Source organism: Dendrobium catenatum, unplaced genomic scaffold (genome assembly GCF_001605985.2).
Source record: "Dendrobium catenatum unplaced genomic scaffold, ASM160598v2 fragScaff_scaffold_35, whole genome shotgun sequence".
In the NCBI taxonomy this organism is placed as follows: Eukaryota; Viridiplantae; Streptophyta; class Magnoliopsida; order Asparagales; family Orchidaceae; genus Dendrobium; species Dendrobium catenatum.
The window spans coordinates 120690-141916 of NW_021318497.1; the positions used below are offsets into that span (position 1 = coordinate 120690).

Consider the following 21227-nt stretch of genomic DNA (forward strand, 5'->3'; position numbering starts at 1 on the left):
AAAATCTATGAGAAGCTAAAAACCAAGGGTCATAAGCTAAAAGAAGAAATATTTTGGCTTAACAAATTTTTTGCAAAATGAAAAAAAATCTAACCTATACTTACTAAATTTTTTTTTGAAACACAACCTTGTCTGAGTCGTTAAACCCACGATTGTTCCAGGTTACCATGCTAGTGAGGATCATTGGGTTTTAGGGGATGAGGTGACCGTCTTTTTGGCATTTTGGCTCTGATGGTCTTTGAATTTTGCACTTGGGCTTGTTAATTCTACATTTAGTTTTGGGTTTGTTGTCCGTTATGCAGACTTTGATCGTGCAGGACACTCGTATCATTAGATTTTTGGGGAGTTCCAGCATAATCAGGCTTCTGCTTTAAGGTCATGTGCAGAGAAAACAGAGAATTTGTTCTGTATTGCCAAAGAAGTTTCAACAGTGATGGGAAGAAGAAAAACCTCAGAGAATGAGTGCACTTTCTCAGAGGTAGAATTTTTTAGTTGCCCAATTGCAAAGTTCACAGGGCTTTCATGCCATATTTATGTATAGACTTGTCCTGAAACTCTTTCTTCCATCTTTATTCTATTCTGTGGTTAGCTTTCCTCTTGTTGTTTGGAGAGCAGCAATGGAGTAATTCAAAAACTAAAACATTGTTATGTTGAGCTTCGCAATACTGAGGGATGGGGGGCCAAAAGCCACAGTAACAAACCCAATCAATATTTTTTTATGTCAATATAACATAATATTATTACAAATTTGTCCACGAGGAGTGTTAGAATAACATATTTTCAAAGTGCAAATAGCAGCTAATTCTTTGAGGCAAGTTAAAAACGTGAGTAATTAGTTTACAATTGATCCCCCACTTACTATTGCTACTAATGTCAATGAAGGAAAAGAGAAACAGGGTATTACAACAAAGTGTGAACTTGAGAAGAACAAGCATTGAAGAAAAATTAAAGAGAAAACAACGAATGACTTACTGGCGATTTAAATATATTATCATTCATTCACTGTAGATAATTTAAGAAAAAAAACATTCTTTAACACTGGGCAGCAGCTGCTACCACAATAATCAAAATGGTAAAGATGAACAAAAGAAAGAAAAATGGCTCAGAACCGCACAATTACAAACGATCAGAACTCAAACCGACAACTCTGTCTTAGATATAGATGAAAAATACAACCAGCAGCATGGAGGAAATAATTGTAGAAAAAATAACCAACCAAAACAAGGCCCAAAACGTCGGTGGAGATACTGAGGCTTCGTTTGGGACGATTTTCTTTCTGCTTCTTAAAGCAGCTTTTTAGTACCAATTTTTTAAATTTTGTACTAGAAATCTATTTTAAGAAGCAGAATGAAAGCCATCCCAAATGAAGCCTGAATGCTAGTAGCCTCCTTGATGCCTGGGCTACATGATTGTCAGCAGCAGCTGTGCCATTTAGCCATTTAAGTGAAGATCTGAAGAAGCTAAAGCTTAGGATTGACTGCCATTGTTGTTGGGGAAGTACTTCCCAATATGCCTCTTTCTTGGCGTGGCAGTCGTTGGATATACCCATTGGCTCTTGGCCGATTACTATATTCTCTGTCATTGTCTAGGCCACTGCCCCTGCTGCCAAATGATCGGCCACCAAACCGACCCCTTGAGGCCTCTGTAGGGTAGCCTCCCCTTCCTCTACCCCTTCCTATAAGCATAGGAGGGAAAAAATAGAACTTTGATTAGTAAACATATTAGGCTGAAATGACACTGAAATGGGTTGTATGATAGTAATTTACTTCTAAATTGTTACATCTATATGACAAAGAAGGCCATATTTTGCAGGCCCACACTCAAAACAGCACTATTAATGAATCTTTAGAATCCCAAACTAATCTAGCTAAATATTAATCCAAAAGATATTAGACCTTGCTCATAATTGTGAATGCAAAATAAAGACAAAATGAAGAAATAAGCAACAATTGTAATGAAATACAGGATAACCCCAGAGATTCATTAGAATAATCAGATCATATTTGCAATGTTAAAATTATACAACCCGCAAGTCAACCAAAAGATGATAAGCATTTAGCTCAGCAAGAAATTAAGACTTCGTTTGAGGCAGCTTTTTTGCTGCTTCTTAAAACAACTGTTTAGTACAAAATTTTTAACTTTTATACTAAAAATTTGTTTTAAGAAGCAATAAGAAAGTCGTCCCAAACGAGGCCTAAATCACAGGTATGAATAGCAAGAATCTTAAACAGCTAGAAATCTAATCTTTCTGGGAAACTTAAATCTTGAATGCTAGTACTAAACTACTGGGAAACTTAAATCTTGAATGCTAGTACTAAACTACATGGACATGGAGTCCTAACGGATATCGAGAAAGCCATTTCACTGAAAAGAAAGCTAGGAATAAATTCTATGAAATTAAGGAACTTACTTCCGCCTCGTGAAGCACCACTGTTAGGTCTCCTGCCCTCTACATGAATGATCCTGCCATTCAGCAGCACTGGAGTAGCCTACAGATAACAATAACCGATTAAAAAACTAGAAAAGTTGACAGCATCAATAATCTAAAAAACAAATAGCTATCATAAGCAATTAAATATGCAGACAAACATGCACATACACTCGAAAAGCAAGCTAAATTAATTTCTCGCTATCCATAAGCTGCATGCCAACCAAAGAAGGGAACATATAGCTTCTAAAATTTAATGCCATATAAAACCAATTTCCAAAATAAATAAATTAAGCTTCTGTCAAATTGTTTACAGCAAACTTGTAGTAATGTTCAATGAAAAGAAAAAAATTGCATAAGTATTTTGCAAAGTTATTTCAAAGATAATCTGATTTGGGAAAATAAGCAAAACTTAACGAACCATCAATGCATTCTGAACGCCAACAGCATCTTCAAATTCTATGAAGGCATAAAAAACACCAGCCTCCTACAAATAACAAAAATAAATTAGGTATATAATAACTACGCTGATTTCCAAAGAAAGATGTACCAAGGAAAATATAGGGCAGCACATGCACCAGTAAGTTGAGACAAAATTTATAAGGAAAGATTAAAAAGAATGAAAAATATGTCAAAGATACATAACTAGAAATTATGCAAAAATAACCGTGCAAAAGAGTAAACACCTCAATATAGCACTTCACAAGAATGAATGTAAAATGAAGATTCATAAAACCAGCCTAAGCAGATACAAGAGATGATGATGATTACTGATGAATTAAAGTTCCACGCAAGTCACCTTCCGGCTTCTGATAGTAACACCGTCAGGTTTGATTCTACCAAAGTTCCTGAACTCTTGCTCAAGGTCAGAAGTAGATATGCTTGCAGGAAGATTTCCAACGTATACAGATTTTGATTCACCTACAGAAAGAAAGAAATCATACAGTATCAAATATGAGAAAGGAAATAAAAGGTAGATTAACTAAATTAAAGAACTTTTTACCCCTTGTAGAGAAGGTAAAAAACCAGAATTCTAAATAATAATGAAGAGTTTAGGAAATAAAGACATTTAGAAGTATAATTACAAATACATGAATGGGTGGACAAATAATTAAAGCAACCTAACTTAGCAATTCTTCAGCGGAAGCACTTGACTTACAAATAACGGATTCATGTTCTGTTTAGGGCGGCAGTAATTATTTTGCAGAAACACATATAGGGAGAAAACATTTATGCAGGCAAACCACAACTTAAAGCTCTTGCTGCATAGGCAGCAATTCATTCGCAGGCTACAATCGAGTAACTGATAAATGGTCAATTTTGGTGCAACAATGGTCTACCTGCTCTGAAGCCTCAGTGGTTCTAGAAGCAGGTTTTCTGTGCAAGAGCGGGTGGGGCAATTGGAGGATTTGGTGTGTGTGTGGCATATGCTCAACGTTGCATATCAGCTCCAATAAAAACCAACATTCCATCTTACAAATAATTAGCTAAAATATAATGTAGGGATGAGTATATTTTTAGCCAAGTCCTTGTGTCAAACAAAACTTTGAGCAAATGTAAAGTTTGGCAAGATTAGTTAGAAACCCAAGACAACTCAGAATAAAGTCAAGTGTATAAATAATACATAAATGCATGCATGAGTGTGTAAACATAAAAATTAGAATCTGATAATCTAACTAAAATTAAAAGTCAAACTTTTGAATTTGATCTACATTAAAAGGAAATGGTTACGGATTAAATTCAAAAAATTTCAATATTTATTTACCAATATATCAAACATAAAAAATTGATGAAAGATGCAAACTTAATGATGTCAAAATCTTATTTTCTCAGTGATTTTTGGCATTACTCCAAATGCAAAACATAAACCTTTGTTTGATTCAATTTAAGTAACAGTACTTTTTTCAACAAATCTTTATCATTGAGCTCTCACCTATCAAACTAGATAAGAACCACACTTTTTCTGATTCTAAAATTGATTGGACTTTCATCATGCATTGATCGTTCATCACACATGTTAATATGCTGCACCTAAGAACCAAAAGTGTTGTACCATACACCATATATTGGAGATAAAAACTTACTTAAATTGAATGAAATTTAATGTTCAAACTTAACTTTGAATTTTAAATACATCTAGCAAACTTAACATTCAAAAACCTCAACATCACTCCAAACAAAAGGTCTTTATAGTAGTGTATATCATTCAAACTTCTTGTGAATGACTAACTTTGCATATGAAATAGATATAATTAATTTAATAGTAAAAACAAAACAAAGCATAAGTTTATTTTATGCATTAATAACTGCTTCTTTTATGCTTGATATGTAATCATATAAACATAAAATTTAATCAAATGATCACTTTAAACTATTTCTTATATGATATATCATACCAACAATTTTCATTTGTCCCCATAATCAAAACCTTAAAATGTAAAAAAAAGATACAGGTGATTAGTGTTGAACAGTTCATAAGCAAGTCCCTATGCATGTAGTATTGGATAATTACATATACGGATAAAGGTTGTCGTAGATGAACTTTTATTTGGTTTGGTCACAGGACGTAGCTCTACGTTCGGCCGCCAGTAGAATCGCGCCACGCGTTCTCACTATTTACCGCGCGCCCCGACAACCCGACCCGGAACGGACCCAGGATGGCTCGGTATTTCTCGATTTTGCTAGGTATTGCTCGGTATTTCTAGGTATTGGTCGATTTTGCTCGGCAATAACCAATACCGAACAATACTGAGTTGTACCGAGTTTTTCTAAAAAACTCGGTACAACTCAATATTGCTTGATATTGGTCTTCACAAAGCGGTATTTCTCGTTATTGTCAAGCAATACCTAGCAATACCGAGCAAATACCGAGTAATACCTCGCAATACGCGAACATATCATTCCCGAGTTCAGGTACGGGTCAAGTCGTCGGGCCGCACGGTAAAGAGTAAGAGCACGTGACGACATGTTATTGGCGGCCGTACGTAGCTCTACGTCCGGTCAGAGGACGTAATAATTGTTCGTCGTAGATATGCGGTTTGGTTATCTATTAGACTTATCTGTTTGTTTGGTGATGGTTTTGCCTAGTGTGAAGCTGGGAGATTTAGTTCCTATGTGGGACTGACGTGAGGATTGCAACTACAAAGTGCTTTGGGAAATTAAAAAGATTCAAATTGTGGTTAATTTAAACTTAATTGATATTGTTCCTTTGTTAAACTTATTTATTAGCTTAGGATGATGAGTGTATAAATAGTTGCTACGAGATATGTAATTCAGAACTTTTAGCCTAAATAAAATTTCTCTTGCAATTTCAACTTTGTGAGTGCAAGTTGAGTCCGACACATACGTAATTAACTTATTCCAAGGGATGTCCTCTCATTAATCTGATGTGATCATTTGGTAGTTTTATTCCTTTTTATTTTTCTATATAATTTGTTATTGAATAATATAGTACTAATGAATTTAGTTAAAAATTGATATAACAGATCTAATTTTGCTAAAATTAATTCATTTGTACATTGATTTCATTTATTTCCAAAATTTTGAAAAAAAAAATAGATTTATCATTTATGTAATCATTTCATAAACAAAAGGGCTTATTGACTACTATTGTGTGCTAAAAAGTGAGTTGTCTTGATTGACAACTAGTAATATATGAATCCTCAACATTTTGTTGCATGAAAGCATGTTATGCATCATATTAATTGAATTAGGAAGCTTTACACTAGAGTTTTCTTTCGTTGAATTGACATCAGAGCTTATAATTGCAACATCATGTTAATTAACTGTACGACATATTAAATGCGAAAATCAAGTAAACTATGGTTTTGGATAAACACATTATAATTATCATGAGGACACAAACTACACTCCTACATTCAGTGGAGTGAATGATTCTGACAAATTTTAAAGATGGATAAATGATTTGGAAGACTTTTTAGTGAATTATCATTTCTTTGATTTCAAGTAAGATTTGTTGAAACAAAAGTGTTACATGCTAAGTATTTTGACGAAGCATTTCAAGTGGAATAAAATCAATGTGAGCTAGCATGAAACATATGCCTGAAAAGAAATATTAAGATTTAAAATGCTAAAATCGAAAACTATGAAATTTTATCTTATCGAGATAAGGTATAAACTCAAGGTATAAACCTCAAAACTAAAAAATTAAGGAAACTCAAAATTAAAGATAATTCATAAATATGCTATATAAGCCCTCAACAAAGAAAGTTAAAAATAAAATATTCAAAGAAAAAAAATAACCAATTAAAAAAGAAAAGAAAAGAAAAAGCAGTTAAAAAGATAATAAGAAAATAAAAAATCATAATAAAAAAAATGAAAATAAATTATATTCAAAAGAAAATTAAAAAAAAAAAGAAAGAACTTATAAGGAAAAGAAAATAACTAAACAAAATAAACAGAGAAAAAAATTAGTTAATAAAAAAATCAAAAGCCTTAAACCCTCTATCTCAAAATCGATCTAAACTCTAAACCTAAAATCTTAAATTTTCTATTATAAAAATTAAAATTTTGTTTTTTAGTGAGTTAACTTGAGACATAATCCTTCATGCCTGTCGAGGTACAAAGCTTTGAAGCATACGCCTTGATTAAAAAGGCTGAGCCTTGCATAGGCCCTCTTGGTGCTTATTGGTGCCTTAAATACCTTTTTAAATAAGGAGCAATATCTAACATTTGATGAATATCCATATGAATTGCATAATCAGTTTTTGCATTATAAACAAAAAAATTCAAGTGTATGCAAATATTATGTAAAAATTACACATTTTTGTATGTACACTTAATCAGCCTTTAAACTATGTTAGTACAAGTACTTTCATCAATAAAGGCCTAGTGCGAGAGTTTAAGAATGAAGTAAAATAAAATTCACAAAAAATATTATCGGATTTGTTTTCATCCATGTAAATTAAGGCATGCTACTAGCATTATGTTAGTATTGTTCCATCTATGATGATTCTTAAGAAAAATGTAGTAAAACCTCATTTAAAGCATATAAAAATAGGCTATGCAAGAATCATATATGATTAAGATTGATCCAATTGAATAAACAATAGCTTATAAATATTCATTTGAGGATGAAGCTGCATAATATAATTGTCATTAAAATTTCAATTTATAGATGATGTTCAATTTGAATCTATATCTACAACATATAATATTCATGAACCTAAACCTCCAAGTGATCTATGTTGGAGTTAGAGTTAGAGTTAGAGTACAGCTGAGTATGATAGCATAGCTAAATTTAAATTTCTCATGAAAATTGATACAATGTCCAAATGTGATGATGAACCGATTATATATGATATAATTAATAAATCAATGAATAATTTAAAACTCGAACTTTGGATGAACTATACATTCATAATGTTCTTATAAGATGGTAAACTAATGTTGACATTATTTTTTAATCTTGATTTAGCAACATGCAAACTCAGATAATGAACCTCAAGGCGAAAGTTAAATTATATCAATATTTCATTAAATTTGTTAATAACAAATATAAAATGCATACGTCCAGTCTATAGTAAAGGTGCATAAGTCATCAAAACTCACATTTAACCTTTTTTTTTGTAAGAACTTTCGTCCACATAGGTATGTCATAATTGCAGGAATTTTTACTTGCAATTTCATTAGCAAGTTGCCTCATATCATTTGCATAATCATTTGCACAACATTTGGGTGACCTATGTGAGGAGACAAATAAATAATTGATTACTAATTATGACAATTATAAGCTTCAACTAATATGAATAGAAGGTATCTAAAATTTTAAGACTAATGATAGATCATAGTGCTTTTAAATCTAGAAACACTTCATCTAGAACCTTGAAGTAATTGTATGCATAAAATAAAAGATCATTTGATAATTAGCAATATTTTGGAACTCATTCCAACAAATTAGAAATTTTAGGAAATTATGGTATAAATCTAATTTTTAAAGAATTACTTGATCTTATTTAATGGCTTTATTTTTAATTCCTTGGATTCTATCTATCTCTTGTGCAACATTATGGAACTAATGCCTATAATTAGAAAATCTAGAAAATTCTAGTATTAATTTAATTTTTAATATCTTTAATTTGATCTAATTTCATGGGTTTATTTCCAATTCTTTGGATTGCAATAGCTCTCTACCTCTTTCTTGTTATTCAACATTCAATTCTCCATAAAATCTAGAAAATTCTAGTATTAATTTAATTTTAATATCTTTAATTTGATCTAATTTCATGGGTTTATTTCCAATTCTTTGGATTGTAAAAGCTCTCTACCTCTTTCTTGTTATTCAACATTCAATTCTCCATAAAATGCTTCTATGTAGCTTCTTCCTAAAGCTATTATTGACAACGAGATTATTTCCATTATTATTGGTCGCTTAAAGAGATACCTTATTCACTAGAAAGACAAACTTCACTATGATGATTCATAAATTAATCCACAGTAGACTTGGAATTTAAGTCCAGAGTAGTTTGCTGGCTATCAAATGTTAAGTTAATCAGAGTTAAATTTGTTCGTTGGGCATATTTGATGGAAACTATATTTATTCTCATCAAAAACATCATATTAAATCTAAATTACGTGCAGTTTATGTTTTTCCTTTCATTGATTGGTTTCTTCTTTTAGTTGTTTTATTTTATTTATTATTTGGGCACATGACTATAATGATGATCAAGAAGGATTGTTTTGTGTGAGAAAGGGTATATTTTATTTAATAGCTTTTTGTTAGTTTATTTGGCTTGCATGATTTTAGCCTTGATTTAGTTTAGTTTAATTTTCACAAAATAGAAATTTATTCAATCCATTGAAGTCAAATTCCTTTCAAGCTAGGTAAATTGTTGTGATGGTTTGGGGTCAGGTAGTAGCTTTTAGTATTATTAATGATGATTATGAGCAGTGTCAAGTGGCTTTAATGCAAGTGCCTATGCATGCTATGCTATTAATATAGTGGTTTAATGCAGCAGTTTACTATAGCAATACTATGATATGAAGGAAGAATTGAGATTTCTACCTTTGTCTTGCATATAAGAGTTCATGTGTGGTTTAGATGTCCATGATTGCCTATAGGGATAAGGGCTCCTTTGGATGTGCGTTATGCTTTATCTTTTGGACTTATTTTTTTTGTTTTCCTTATGTGAGTTGCCCAACGGGAAGTTGTCAGCTTGATTGGCAAAAAAATAATAAAAATTATGGTTTGGGTATTTTGAAAATAAAAATAAAAATAAAAACTATGATTAAATTAAACTTAATTGAGATTGATCCTATGATAATATAATCTACTAGCCTAATATATGAGGACTCAATATGCAGATATTTTAAGGCAGGAAATTCATAATTTTTTGCTTAAATGAAATTTTGCTTTTGATTTCAATCTTTTGAATGCAAGTTAAATGTGGGAATCATTCAAACGTAACATAAGTGCGCTACTTAATTTGGGGGAAGTCATCTCATTACATCAATATAAGGCTTAATTTTTCTATACTTCAATAAATTAGTTTTCTTCTCAATTTTTTCTACATAATTGTTAATGGCTAGTTTAGTACTTCAAATTTTTTTTTATAAGAATTGATATGTTGGAAATTTGATTTTATGAAAATTAATTCATATGTTTGTTGATTGTATTGATTTCCAAATTCTAGCTAAAATTCTTAGATTTTTGTCATCATTTCATCAAAACATAAACTTTAAAACTTCTACTGCTTGGCTTCGTTAAAACAGAGTTGTCAGCTTGATTGGCAACTAGAAATTTGTGAACCCTCAAATTTTGGTTTTATTAAAACATATCACCTCATATTATGTATGTTAGGAAATCCTAATGATGAGTCATCTTGCATTAGATTTAATGAAGAATAATAGATATAAACAAGCAAAAAAAGTCTAAAATTAAGCCTCTTTCTCTCAACTTTGAGTTTGATAACCTTTATTCATTATTGAAGGCTTTCACTTTTTTCAAGTTCTCTAACCAAGCAGATTTAGGTCATTCACAAAGAAAGATCATTACTTTTTTCTTTTAAATGGAGGTACTTTATGACAAGTCACCAACTTACATTTCAAAATTTATTATCTTATAACTTTATTCTATCAGCTCCTGTTTGACAATAAAGGAATTTGCAAAAAATATTCTTCATGCTCATGAAAATTCTTCTTCGAACCTTTATTCACTTTGTAATACCAACATTTACAAATTCTTCCATATATTTTATGTTTGAGAGTTTGTCAATGGACTGTTGGAACAATTATTACGTCCGGTAACCGGACGTAGCTCTACGTTCGGTCACCACTGAGTTACTCGGTATTTGCTCGGTATTACTAGGTAATGCTTGGCAATAACGAGAAATACCGCTCTGTGAAGACCAATACCGAGTAATACCGAACAATACCAAGTAATACCGAGTTTTTCTAAAAAAAACTCAGTATTTCTCTGTATTGCTCGGTATTTGTCTTCACATAATGGTATTTCTCGTTATTGCCGAGCAAAATCGACAAATACGTGATTTTGTGCATGCTACGTGGCGCAATCTCAGTGTCGGCCGAACGTAGCTCTACGTCCGTTCACCGGACCAAATAAAAGTTCGAACTGTTGACCCCTATACCGAGAAAACAAAATAAAATTTCATTCGTACCTGAACATCGCACATTGCTGCGACTCCCCTCCCACGTCGCACAGTCTCAGCACGAAGAGCTCCACACGATGCACGTCGGCGTCGCATCGGACACGACTCCACACGATTTGCGTTCGTTAAATGCCGGAGAGATGAACGTCGCTGGGTTCGCATCCATTCGGTCTCCTCCTCCGCCTTCTTCCACCTTTCTATCCTTGCTCAACCCTTCAAGAGAGAGAGAGAGAGAGAGAGAGAGAGAGAGAAGGAGCTCTCTTCCCTTCTTATTCCAAGCAGCCGTCGAGACCCCCTTCTCCGGCCCTTCATGGTCATTCGACTTCACCCGCTTCGACGACTTCCCCTCCTGAGAGATCGAAAGTTACGTGGTTTTGATTGGAAGCCACAATGCGAGCTCGCTGATTGAGAGGGTGACTTTCACCCGTACGAGCGCCTCTTCGGTTCTTACCCAGCTGTTCGGCTTTGCTCATTCGACGGCATTCCCATCCAACTGGATCGGAAGTTAAAACATTTTGATCGGAGGCAACCAGAGGAGCTCACTTGCTGTAAGGGTAACTTTCTACCCTTCATACGATTCTCGGCCAAATCCCCAGTCCGCCGAACAAAGAGAGTGGAGAGGGAGAGATTATTAATTTTTTAATTATATTAATTAATTAATATTAATTATAATTAAATTAATAATTATTTTTAATTATAATTAATTATTAATTATGATTAATTATAATTAATAGATTAATTATAATTAAATAGTTAAATATTATTAATTTTAATTTATTATTTAATTATAATTATTATAATTAAATAACATTAATTATAATCGAATATAATTGATGGATTAATTATAATTAAATGATTAATTAATTATTATTAGATGCAAATGCCTGCTTCTCCCTTGCCTCGGTCCACGAGCCTCCACCGTCCGTCCGCCGATCCCCCAAGGTATAATCTGAACTCATATTTCTGTCCTCGACGTTAGCGAAGAACTAACAAACCCCCCTACGCGCTCACGTAGCGTTGTGGGGAGGGAAGCTAGTCCGACGCCTACGACAAGGCGGACAATCGCCTAAAACCCCGTCCTCGATGTTTGCGACAAGCCAGCAAACCCCCTACGTGCTTACATAGCATTGTAGGGAGGGAAGCCGGTGCGGCGCTCGCGACGAGATGGGTAATCCCCGGAGTGCTCATGTAGTGCGAGGGGGATAAAATAATAATAAATAATAATAACAAAAATAATAATACACCCTTAAACGCTCACGTAGCGGGCGGGGATAAAAATATATATGTGACCGCGGTGTCATTTTTTGACACCTACCTGAAGCGCTCACGTAGCGTCGAGGGGAAGGTTGCCTCTTGGTTTTTCCCCTAAACGAGGGAGACGCCGGGAGGCTGCCAAAATTCAGACTAGAGACATCGTGGACTTGGACAAAATTTGGGACTTAATTCGAACATGAAATTGAGCCTAAGTCAAATTTACATGAATACAAATTGAACACATTGGCTCGAACTCAAATTCAAATGAGCTAAGTGTGGTGGACATTGAACTTGAACAAGATTCAGACTGCAGGGGACATAGAACATGACTCGAACAAGTTGAACATGCAAGGGAACTTGATTGAACGCAGTTGACTTATGGACCTAAATCAAAACAAAAATTTAAATGATTTCTAAAGGTCAAAACTCAAATGAAATAAAATCAGACTGGAATCAAATTCAAACCAAATTGATTATTCAATTGAACTTGCAAGGACTTCAGAAGATCTTGAACATGTACTTTGAACCTGAACTTTTAAGAATAACAAGGGACCTTGTACATTGGAACTCAGACTTGGACTCAAGCTAAAACAAATGTGCAAGGATTTGTGCCAAGACTTGCAACTCCAAACTTAACATGAACATCTAGACTTGAATCAAACTTGAGTAATAAATGACTTGTCGCATTCAACGCGACTCATCTACAAGCGATAAAAGAATCTAACATGTAACGGGTTAACAATAAAGGTGTATTCGAAGAATCCAAAGCATATACAGTCTTTGCACAATCAATATCATTTGATTGTAAATGAGTGCCCCGCTCTCCTACAAGACATACGACGAATCAAGGTACAAGCATACACACCATAAGACCTCAATGCATGCAAATGAAGAATGTAATGGACTCTAATGGTCTCTATGAGATCGGGTGCATCGTACCTGTAAGAATGAAATGCATGTGTGTCCCTCCTATATGCGCTGTTGGAATCTCCAACACAAACAACAAGTGCCTGTTGATTGAAGAAGGCGACACTGGAGATCAATAGTGGAGAACCCGTCCCTACAAACAAATGCAATCAACAAACCACCTGAGATTGGTGAAAGGTGGATATGATGTAGGCGACAATGGTTCTTCTACAAACACTTCCAGGAGGTCGTAGTGGATACAACGATTCCCTGCGAATGAATACTTGTGGATAACAACGGTGATATATCATAGGTACAACGAACCACTGTGGGCACAAGTACAAGCATCACATTCGACAACGGTGATTAAAATCTACAAGTACGTCGGGTACAAGGGCAACCCGATGTATGAAGAAGGACACACCCTGACGAAATGGAAGAGATGTTTGAACAAATACGAACTAAACTTTCTGGTATTCCAAAATTTCTTCTTGATCCTGCACTTAAGAAGAATATAGTTCCCACATCTACAAATATCAGAAACAATAAGCCTACTACACTGAAGAGCTTAAAAGAAGTTCTTTATAAAGCAGCGGTCATTGATTTCAAAGTCCAGAAGATCCTCCCCGGTGAACAAGAAAGGGGAGTCAACATCAAGATAATGAGATGCCTCGTGACATCCAGATAATACCGCCACCGGATCTGCAACACTTATGCAAGCAGACAGAAGGCGTCCACAATCTACAACGCACCGCCACCAGATCCGCAACACTCGTATTAGCAGATAGAAGGCGTGTATAAGCTCTCAAATGATATGTTATGTACTCAAATAGCGATTACTTGCACAACTACAATTATTTCGGTGTACCCCTGCACGTGCACTATAAATTATATGCACATAGGTACATTAAAGGGGAAAATACAATCTCAACCCACATGGGCCCCGGCGAGCATGTTATTGGTACACGTGACGTCTAGGGATGCTGCGCCGATTGATAAGTAAATTCAAGTTCGAACCCGATCCTTTTATGCAGATCAATAGGAGTTGACAGTGTTCGAACCTTCAAACAAATACACAGTTGTGGCGACCGATGTATTTGTTTTAATACATTCATATTAGGTCGCCAAGGCCTATATTCAAGAGGATTCACTAACAAAGGCACGAAGCCTACGAAACCCGATCCTCCTAAGTAGGTAAATAGGAGTAGACAGGGTTCAAACCACCAGATAAATATGCGATCATGAAGTTGCCCGGGATATTTATTTTATACATTCATATTAGGCCTTCAAGGCCCTTAACAATATGAATTCACTAACAAATGGCACAAAGCCTACGAAACCAGATCCCTTGTCAGCAAGTTGATAGGGTCGACAAGGTTCATAAACATTTTCAAATGGAAATGACCTCAAACACCCCGATGATGGCCGTGTTGAATGTAAATCTCAACCGGAGGGATCCATTCCAAATATTTCACAAATATTTTCAAATGCCTCCCAAAAGTTCACTCAAAATCCAAAACTCCAAAAAGTCCAAAACCCAATCCCAAATTATAAATATTTAAAAGTTGAAATCTAACAATCAAATGCTTAAAACAAAATTCATCCACCATCCGCAACAGTTTGCCGGGGTGGACAAAAATGAAAACTACTTCAGCTCACAAAGAGTCAAATGCCTAGTCGAAAATATCACTAGGATCCATTCTCAAACAATCACCTGCCAATAAGGATGTGGTACGTGTCCTCTAACCGGCGGTTTTGCCGCCAAATGGCAGCGCAGGATAAACGGTTATAACCCGGGGCCCTCTGAACCGAGTGGTTTTGCCGCCAAATGGCACCACGAAATACCGGTTATGGCCAGAGTCAATACGCTCCTTAGTGGCATCAAATCCTTGAGATATGAATCAATAGGATATGATTGATAAGGCACAAAGACCTCTGTTAGCTAAGGTGGAATCAAATTTGTCTCCTTAGACAAACATTCACCTCAGGTCTACAAGGTCCCCTTGGACGAAGCAACCCATGGCTGCCGACAAGGATCCTTCTGTCAGGTTGGGTCTACTACCTCCTTTGACTAAGTAGACCAGGGACCACGATGGCCCGGGACGATGGAACCTTGGGATCTTGATCGAGTCTATCATTCATTCCCCCACCATCCGCTTTAAGTGCAAGATGGTGCAATTTCCATTTTAAATATCAAACCTTTCCAAATATTCAAACCTTTAAACTTCCAGAACATATGCCCATTGTTGTTACTATATGTCAGATACCACGTATCTATATATGTATATGATTGACGACTAGCCTTAATTGAAAGTTCTCTCTCGTTATCGGGAGGGGTAATTAACTATAGGGGCTTGCGCCTATAGGAAACCAGAACTCAGATCATAAAGTCCTCACAAAATGAGGGCGAAATCTCTGGATACTGTCTTATCTACAAACCCATCTGCCTTCCCAAAATTTACCCCGAAACCTAATCCGTTAAAACTCCCTCGCCGAAGAAAAAGCAAAAAAGATACGGGCGGAGGCCGGGGCCGAATTTTTTGAGCCCACATGGACCGAGTAAAAATATTATAAATTTACTCTGGATAAATGGAAGTACATATGGATATTCTTTATTTCATAATGATGTATGAAGTTTAACCTATTATCATTTAGGCCCTTTGGTCAGAAGGGAAGAGGAGGATATTTTTAAAAATATTTCCAGTTATGAAACATAATCTTGGTTTAGCATCATTTTTTAAGTTATCTTCAGGATAGAAAATATTGATGGGAAGAAGAATATCATGTTCTACAGGACTTTGGAATCAATGGAAAGTTCGGGTAATACTAAAAAACTTTCGCTAAAACTATTTGGCCTGCTAATCTTTTTTCAATGTAATTTTTTGTTCATTTTGGATTTTGCATAGTGTTTGTAACTGATGACACAATTTTGCTCGAAATTATCTTTTTACGAAATGCTTGGATTGTATCCTTTTATAATTTATTCTATTTATAATGATAGTGTGATGGGCAAAGTGCTCTCCTCAACATGAAAAAAGTTTAGCCGTTAAATTGCTATCGCATCAATTATTTAAATGATACTTCATTTTCACGATAGGACATTGATATCTGACTCATTTTATATGATCCTGCATACAACTCTTTTAGCATAATCAGCTTCCACCTAAGAAAACCAATCATTTACTTATATCAAAACCTGAGACATAAGACATCCAGTTAATTGAACTCAAAATGAAGATATAGGACCTCAATAAAAAAATAATGATGTCAAGAAAATATGAAAGTGTTGCTTGAGAATTTTTGAAATTACATCTAACAAAAAAACACTATTTTAGAATAACAAAAAGGGGAAACAAAAACAAAATTACAAAGAATGTTATAGATCTATCCGAAAGTAAAGTCAAATTATGCTTTTAGGAAATGGATAAAGAAATGCTTTGGATCTAGAATGAAATAGGTGTTGAAAGTTAGAGAAATATAAGAGCTATGGAGTGCATTGATTATCAATTTTTTATCGAGATCTTAAAATTAGAAAGATTTCAAATAATTGGAAATCTGATACATGTATCTATCTATAAACAAGAAAGAGATGTCAGGCTTGACGTAATCATAAGAGAATAAAGGCTAAGAAAAAACATATGAATAAGAGCAACCGTGAATCTTCACATTAGCTTTTTATTTTGTAAATCTATAATTGAGAACAATCAGATATAATTTGGAGAAAAAAATTATGTCAAAAATATATTGAAGCTATTAAATGCGTATGATGGAGTAGTGATTAATAGAAATTATAAGTAACAAAAAATCAATTTTCAACCGAAGTAAAATTATATCAAAGGTGTAATGAAGTGCAAGAATTTCACACTGATGTGGGATCTAAGGATTTATTCTGAAGCTCTATCCCTGCATTGCAGAGGTTGTTTTTGATACTCAAACCATAACAAGGAGGAAACTTAGCCAAGGGTCCATGGACATCCTCTAAAATTATTTTAAGGATTAGCATTATATATATTAGATGAGCTGCACTAGCATATTCTATTTGCATAATACAATTTAGATAACTTTTAAGGGGGGAAGTTATAATAATTATGAACATTTTTAAAAGATAAAGAGGTTTATGGTTAATGGAATAAAGACATTGTTCATGACCTACAAAAATAGTGTATGCCAAGTAAATATAATAGTTATAGTAAATAAAGTTGGAAAATTAAGTGATACATTCATCTCTTATACAAAAGAAAAATATATATGTATGACTATGATGGAACCATAATTATAAAGTTAAAGCTTAAGAAAGATGAACAAGAAATGATTTAGTAAAGAGATGGGGGCACCAACACTCGTTGAAGCATAGACAGTAAATAATGGACTCTTGTAATTTGGGCATAATCAATGTAATGATGAAGATGATCAAATAAAGTGGTTTACAGAGTAAATATGAAAAAAAAAAGGAAAATGGAAATACCAAAATAATATTAGTTTAAGTAGTGCAAAATTAATCGTCTAAAATTGAATTAGCACTTCACGTAGCATGCAACAAAAATGAATGAAGAAGAAAGATTCAAAAAGAAATAAAAAATATTTGTTATAAGGCACATGATAATGATGATTATAGGTTAAGTTGAAAACTCTTAGAGAGATGATTTAAGAGTTATAAATTTGAAAATCTATTTACTTTCTCGTTTAAGTTGAACTATTAAATAAAATGTAAGCATGAAATAGTAGCAAACTAAAGTAGGTTTCATAACAAGGTAGTTTTGTTGGTTACTATAGGTTTCAAGGTTTCAAGAGCCATGAGAAGTTGGTTTGTTTGTCAACTATATTTCTTTAATGAGAAAGATTTGTAGCTAGATTTTCTTTTCTTCTTGCTACTACAGTATAAGGTACTGTTGCAACGGTTTGCCGATACTCTATTACATGATTATGTTTATTTATTACTTTTATTGAGTTTACCTCGAATATCAATAACTACTACTTGTTTTCGTCCCCTGAACTAGATTTCTAATGCCCTCCACTTTCACTCAACCATTCTATAAACATTTTATATGTAATAAGTTTATGTAAGAATTAATTTTTTAAATGTCCTCCCCTTCACGTAATCAGTCTATGGACTTCTATATGTCCTAAGTTTGTGGACGAACCAAATTTTCAGAATCCTCCTCTTCACTAATGATTCCTTATATAAGTTGACCAAAGATCTCAACTGCATACCCTTCCAGCCATAAAAGAAATTTGAAAAAGTTTGGGCAATTTGAGGAAGCTCAAATCTAGTGAATGTGTATTTGAGTAGCCAGAAAAGTACAAATTAGTACAACTGTCAACTCAAATTACTTTATGTTAGGATTGAAGGAGCCACCCTTAAAACTAGAGGCAGAAAGAGCAATACAAAATGAAATATACAGCCAACTGACAGATAAGAAAAGCTTAAGCGGAGCATGACGTTTCAACCCCAAAAGTTCAGGAGAAGGGTTCACTTATATCAACCATGGAAATAGTATAGAGGTTTCCATGATTTGAATCCATGACATCCATGTCATAATGAAAGCAATTTCTTCTAACCATAACTACAAGGCCCACCCTTTTTAGGGGTGTTAGTGAATGATTTGACACAACAATCCAACTTGAGAAATTAAGATTTGGGTTGATCTGATTACTATTTGGATCAAGTTAGAGTTTGAATTATATACCCTATTGTTATGTAGATGGAATTCGGCTTGACCCGAATAACCTGAAATAAATTCAAATTTGATGCAAGTACTATTTAAAATCAAGCTTAAAAAAACTAGAAGTACATTGTTAAAATAAAAATATATATTAGAAGATTAAATGATTCATATTCAAGTTAATTGAGTCGTATTGATCCAAAAATTGCATGATACATATAGTAAACGAGTTAGTCAAATCGAGTTCATGATGGGTAAATTCTGGTCAAGTCAAATTCCGATCAAATACTTTGAACCATATAAGAAACGGGATAGGTTTGGGTCAAATCAACTTCATATCAAACCCGAAGTCGAGCCATCAATCTGATTGACAATCCATCCTTAGCGTTCATGTAATGCACATTACTATTAAGTTTGCAAAAGTTATTTTTATGATTCAAAGCTTTGATCATGACCTTTGTCACAATAAAGATAATGTAATCAACACCTCCAAAGCTCGCCCCCAAGGTTCATCTAATATAACAATAAACTATCTATGCCTTTGAAGGAGAGGCAAAGATATATATATATATATAACAATAAACTATCTCAAGAGCACAAGTTTCTGCCAAAATTAAAAAAAAAAAAAAAAGCTATGGAAAAAGCATAAGGTTCTCATAGCCTTTTAGAAACAAGTTGATGTGGACATCGGCACGAAGATTTGGCGCATCTATCACAGGAGGCGTCGTAAATCGACGACTCTAATTTAAATTGTCATTTATGAGTTATTTTATGAATTTTAGCTCTTATTTTATGTTATTTCCTGTTTTACCCTTAGGTTAGTTTATTTTGAGTGTTGTGGCCTAAGGGGCAATTTTATAATTTTTATTTTATCATGTTATGGCCTATATATAGGGCCTTAAGCTATTGTAAAGCATTAATTATTCAAATTCAAATAACGTTACTTAATTTATAATTCTTATTTTAGGAAACTTGCTTAATCAAAGCCCCTTTAAATTTTAAATTAAATTGGGATGATATCTTCATTCCCAAATTTAATTTATTATTTTTAGAAAGTATTGATTGCCTCCCACCAATGCCAAACCTGTCATGGGATAATGCAAGTTGATTTCCCAATTTAATTTCCCAAACCTGTCACGGGATAATGCCCATCTTGGGAAAGAATTAGAATTTTCCTTCACTCCAAAGCTTTAATCTTATTTTCTAAAACCAGAAATCAGGTTTTGGAAATAAAATTCACTCTTTTTCCTGTGACCCATCTCTACCCTCTCCTTCATTAACTCAAGCTCTTTGGGAAAGAATTCCAAAACCTGAGAATTTCAAAATCTGAGATGTTTCTAACTCCACGTAACAGCTCGAGGAATTAAATTCCCCACTTCCTTCTCTATACATTAATTGCTCCCTCTTCATTCCCGTAACTCCCTCCTATCTTCCTGAATCTCCCTTCCAATCAACCTGCTTTGATTGGGGGCAATTAAGTGCAGTTATTTCCTTTGGACAAATTTCCAAAAGCTGCTGCTGCTGGCCGAAAGCTTCCCAGGCCATCACGTGGGAATTCCTCTACTAGAAGCTCCCGTGAATTCACTTCCATAATTCTTGTTCCTACTAACCCTTTCCTCCCAACATTGATAGCCAAATTTTCTTCTCAGATTTCTGTTTGGAATTTGAAACAGTTTTCAGATTCTACAAGAGGAGTTTGGTGTTTGTTCTCCCTCCTCTTTCAAGCAAGAAATCTGATTTCTCTCAGATTTTGGGAGAGGTGATCCTCTACTTTGCAACGCCTCCTTCCCGTTCTACATCACAAGTACAGAGCTAAGTTCTCTTCATAGACCAAAGGACACATTATGTAGCAGTAAACAGCACGAAAAATGAGAAAAACATTTGAACCAAAAGCTTAGAAAATTTCTTAACAGAATCTCAATTGATATATAAATATGAATAAACTGCTCCAAGGCACTTACACCCAACAGCTTTATTACTGAGCTAGACCTGAAAAAGTTTGGGGGCGTCTTATCAACTAAATATCCAACACTGAAAGAACTAAAAGGCAAGTGCCATGTACCATAATAACATATAGTTGAAAAGAGAGAAAACAACAAGAAGTAAACTAACCTTCATCTTCGAAGGCAGATGCTTCATCCGACAAGTCTCTGCTGGACTTCTCAGGCAATGAAAAAATGGTGGATTGAGCCTGTTGCTGAGTTGACTGCTGTGCGTGATGCCACTCTGGCAATACAGGAGCCGTCTTATTCATAGATGTGAATTGTGGTACAACTTGAGCTTTTGCAGTCCGCAACTGTTGAATTTAACTCAAGTTCATCATAAAATGTATTGATTAAAGACATGTAT

At 34.1% G+C, this 21227-nt stretch overlaps 1 protein-coding gene across 2 annotated transcripts in view; it reads right to left on the minus strand.

Annotated features, from left to right (window-relative positions):
* Nucleotides 1–945: 945 nt before the first annotated feature.
* The window catches only part of LOC110112742 (putative G3BP-like protein), a 40260-nt gene continuing 19978 nt past the window's right edge, over nucleotides 946–21227 (minus strand). For both annotated transcript variants that reach the window (XM_020845057.2, XM_020845056.2), the window contains exons 5-9: nucleotides 20991–21174; nucleotides 3228–3349; nucleotides 2850–2915; nucleotides 2411–2489; nucleotides 946–1675 (exon numbers count right to left, since the gene is read on the minus strand). In XM_020845057.2, the coding sequence (XP_020700716.1) occupies nucleotides 1461–1675; nucleotides 2411–2489; nucleotides 2850–2915; nucleotides 3228–3349; nucleotides 20991–21174 (666 nt within the window). In that variant the 3' untranslated portion in view covers nucleotides 946–1460. The remainder of the gene's footprint in view (nucleotides 1676–2410; nucleotides 2490–2849; nucleotides 2916–3227; nucleotides 3350–20990; nucleotides 21175–21227) is intronic.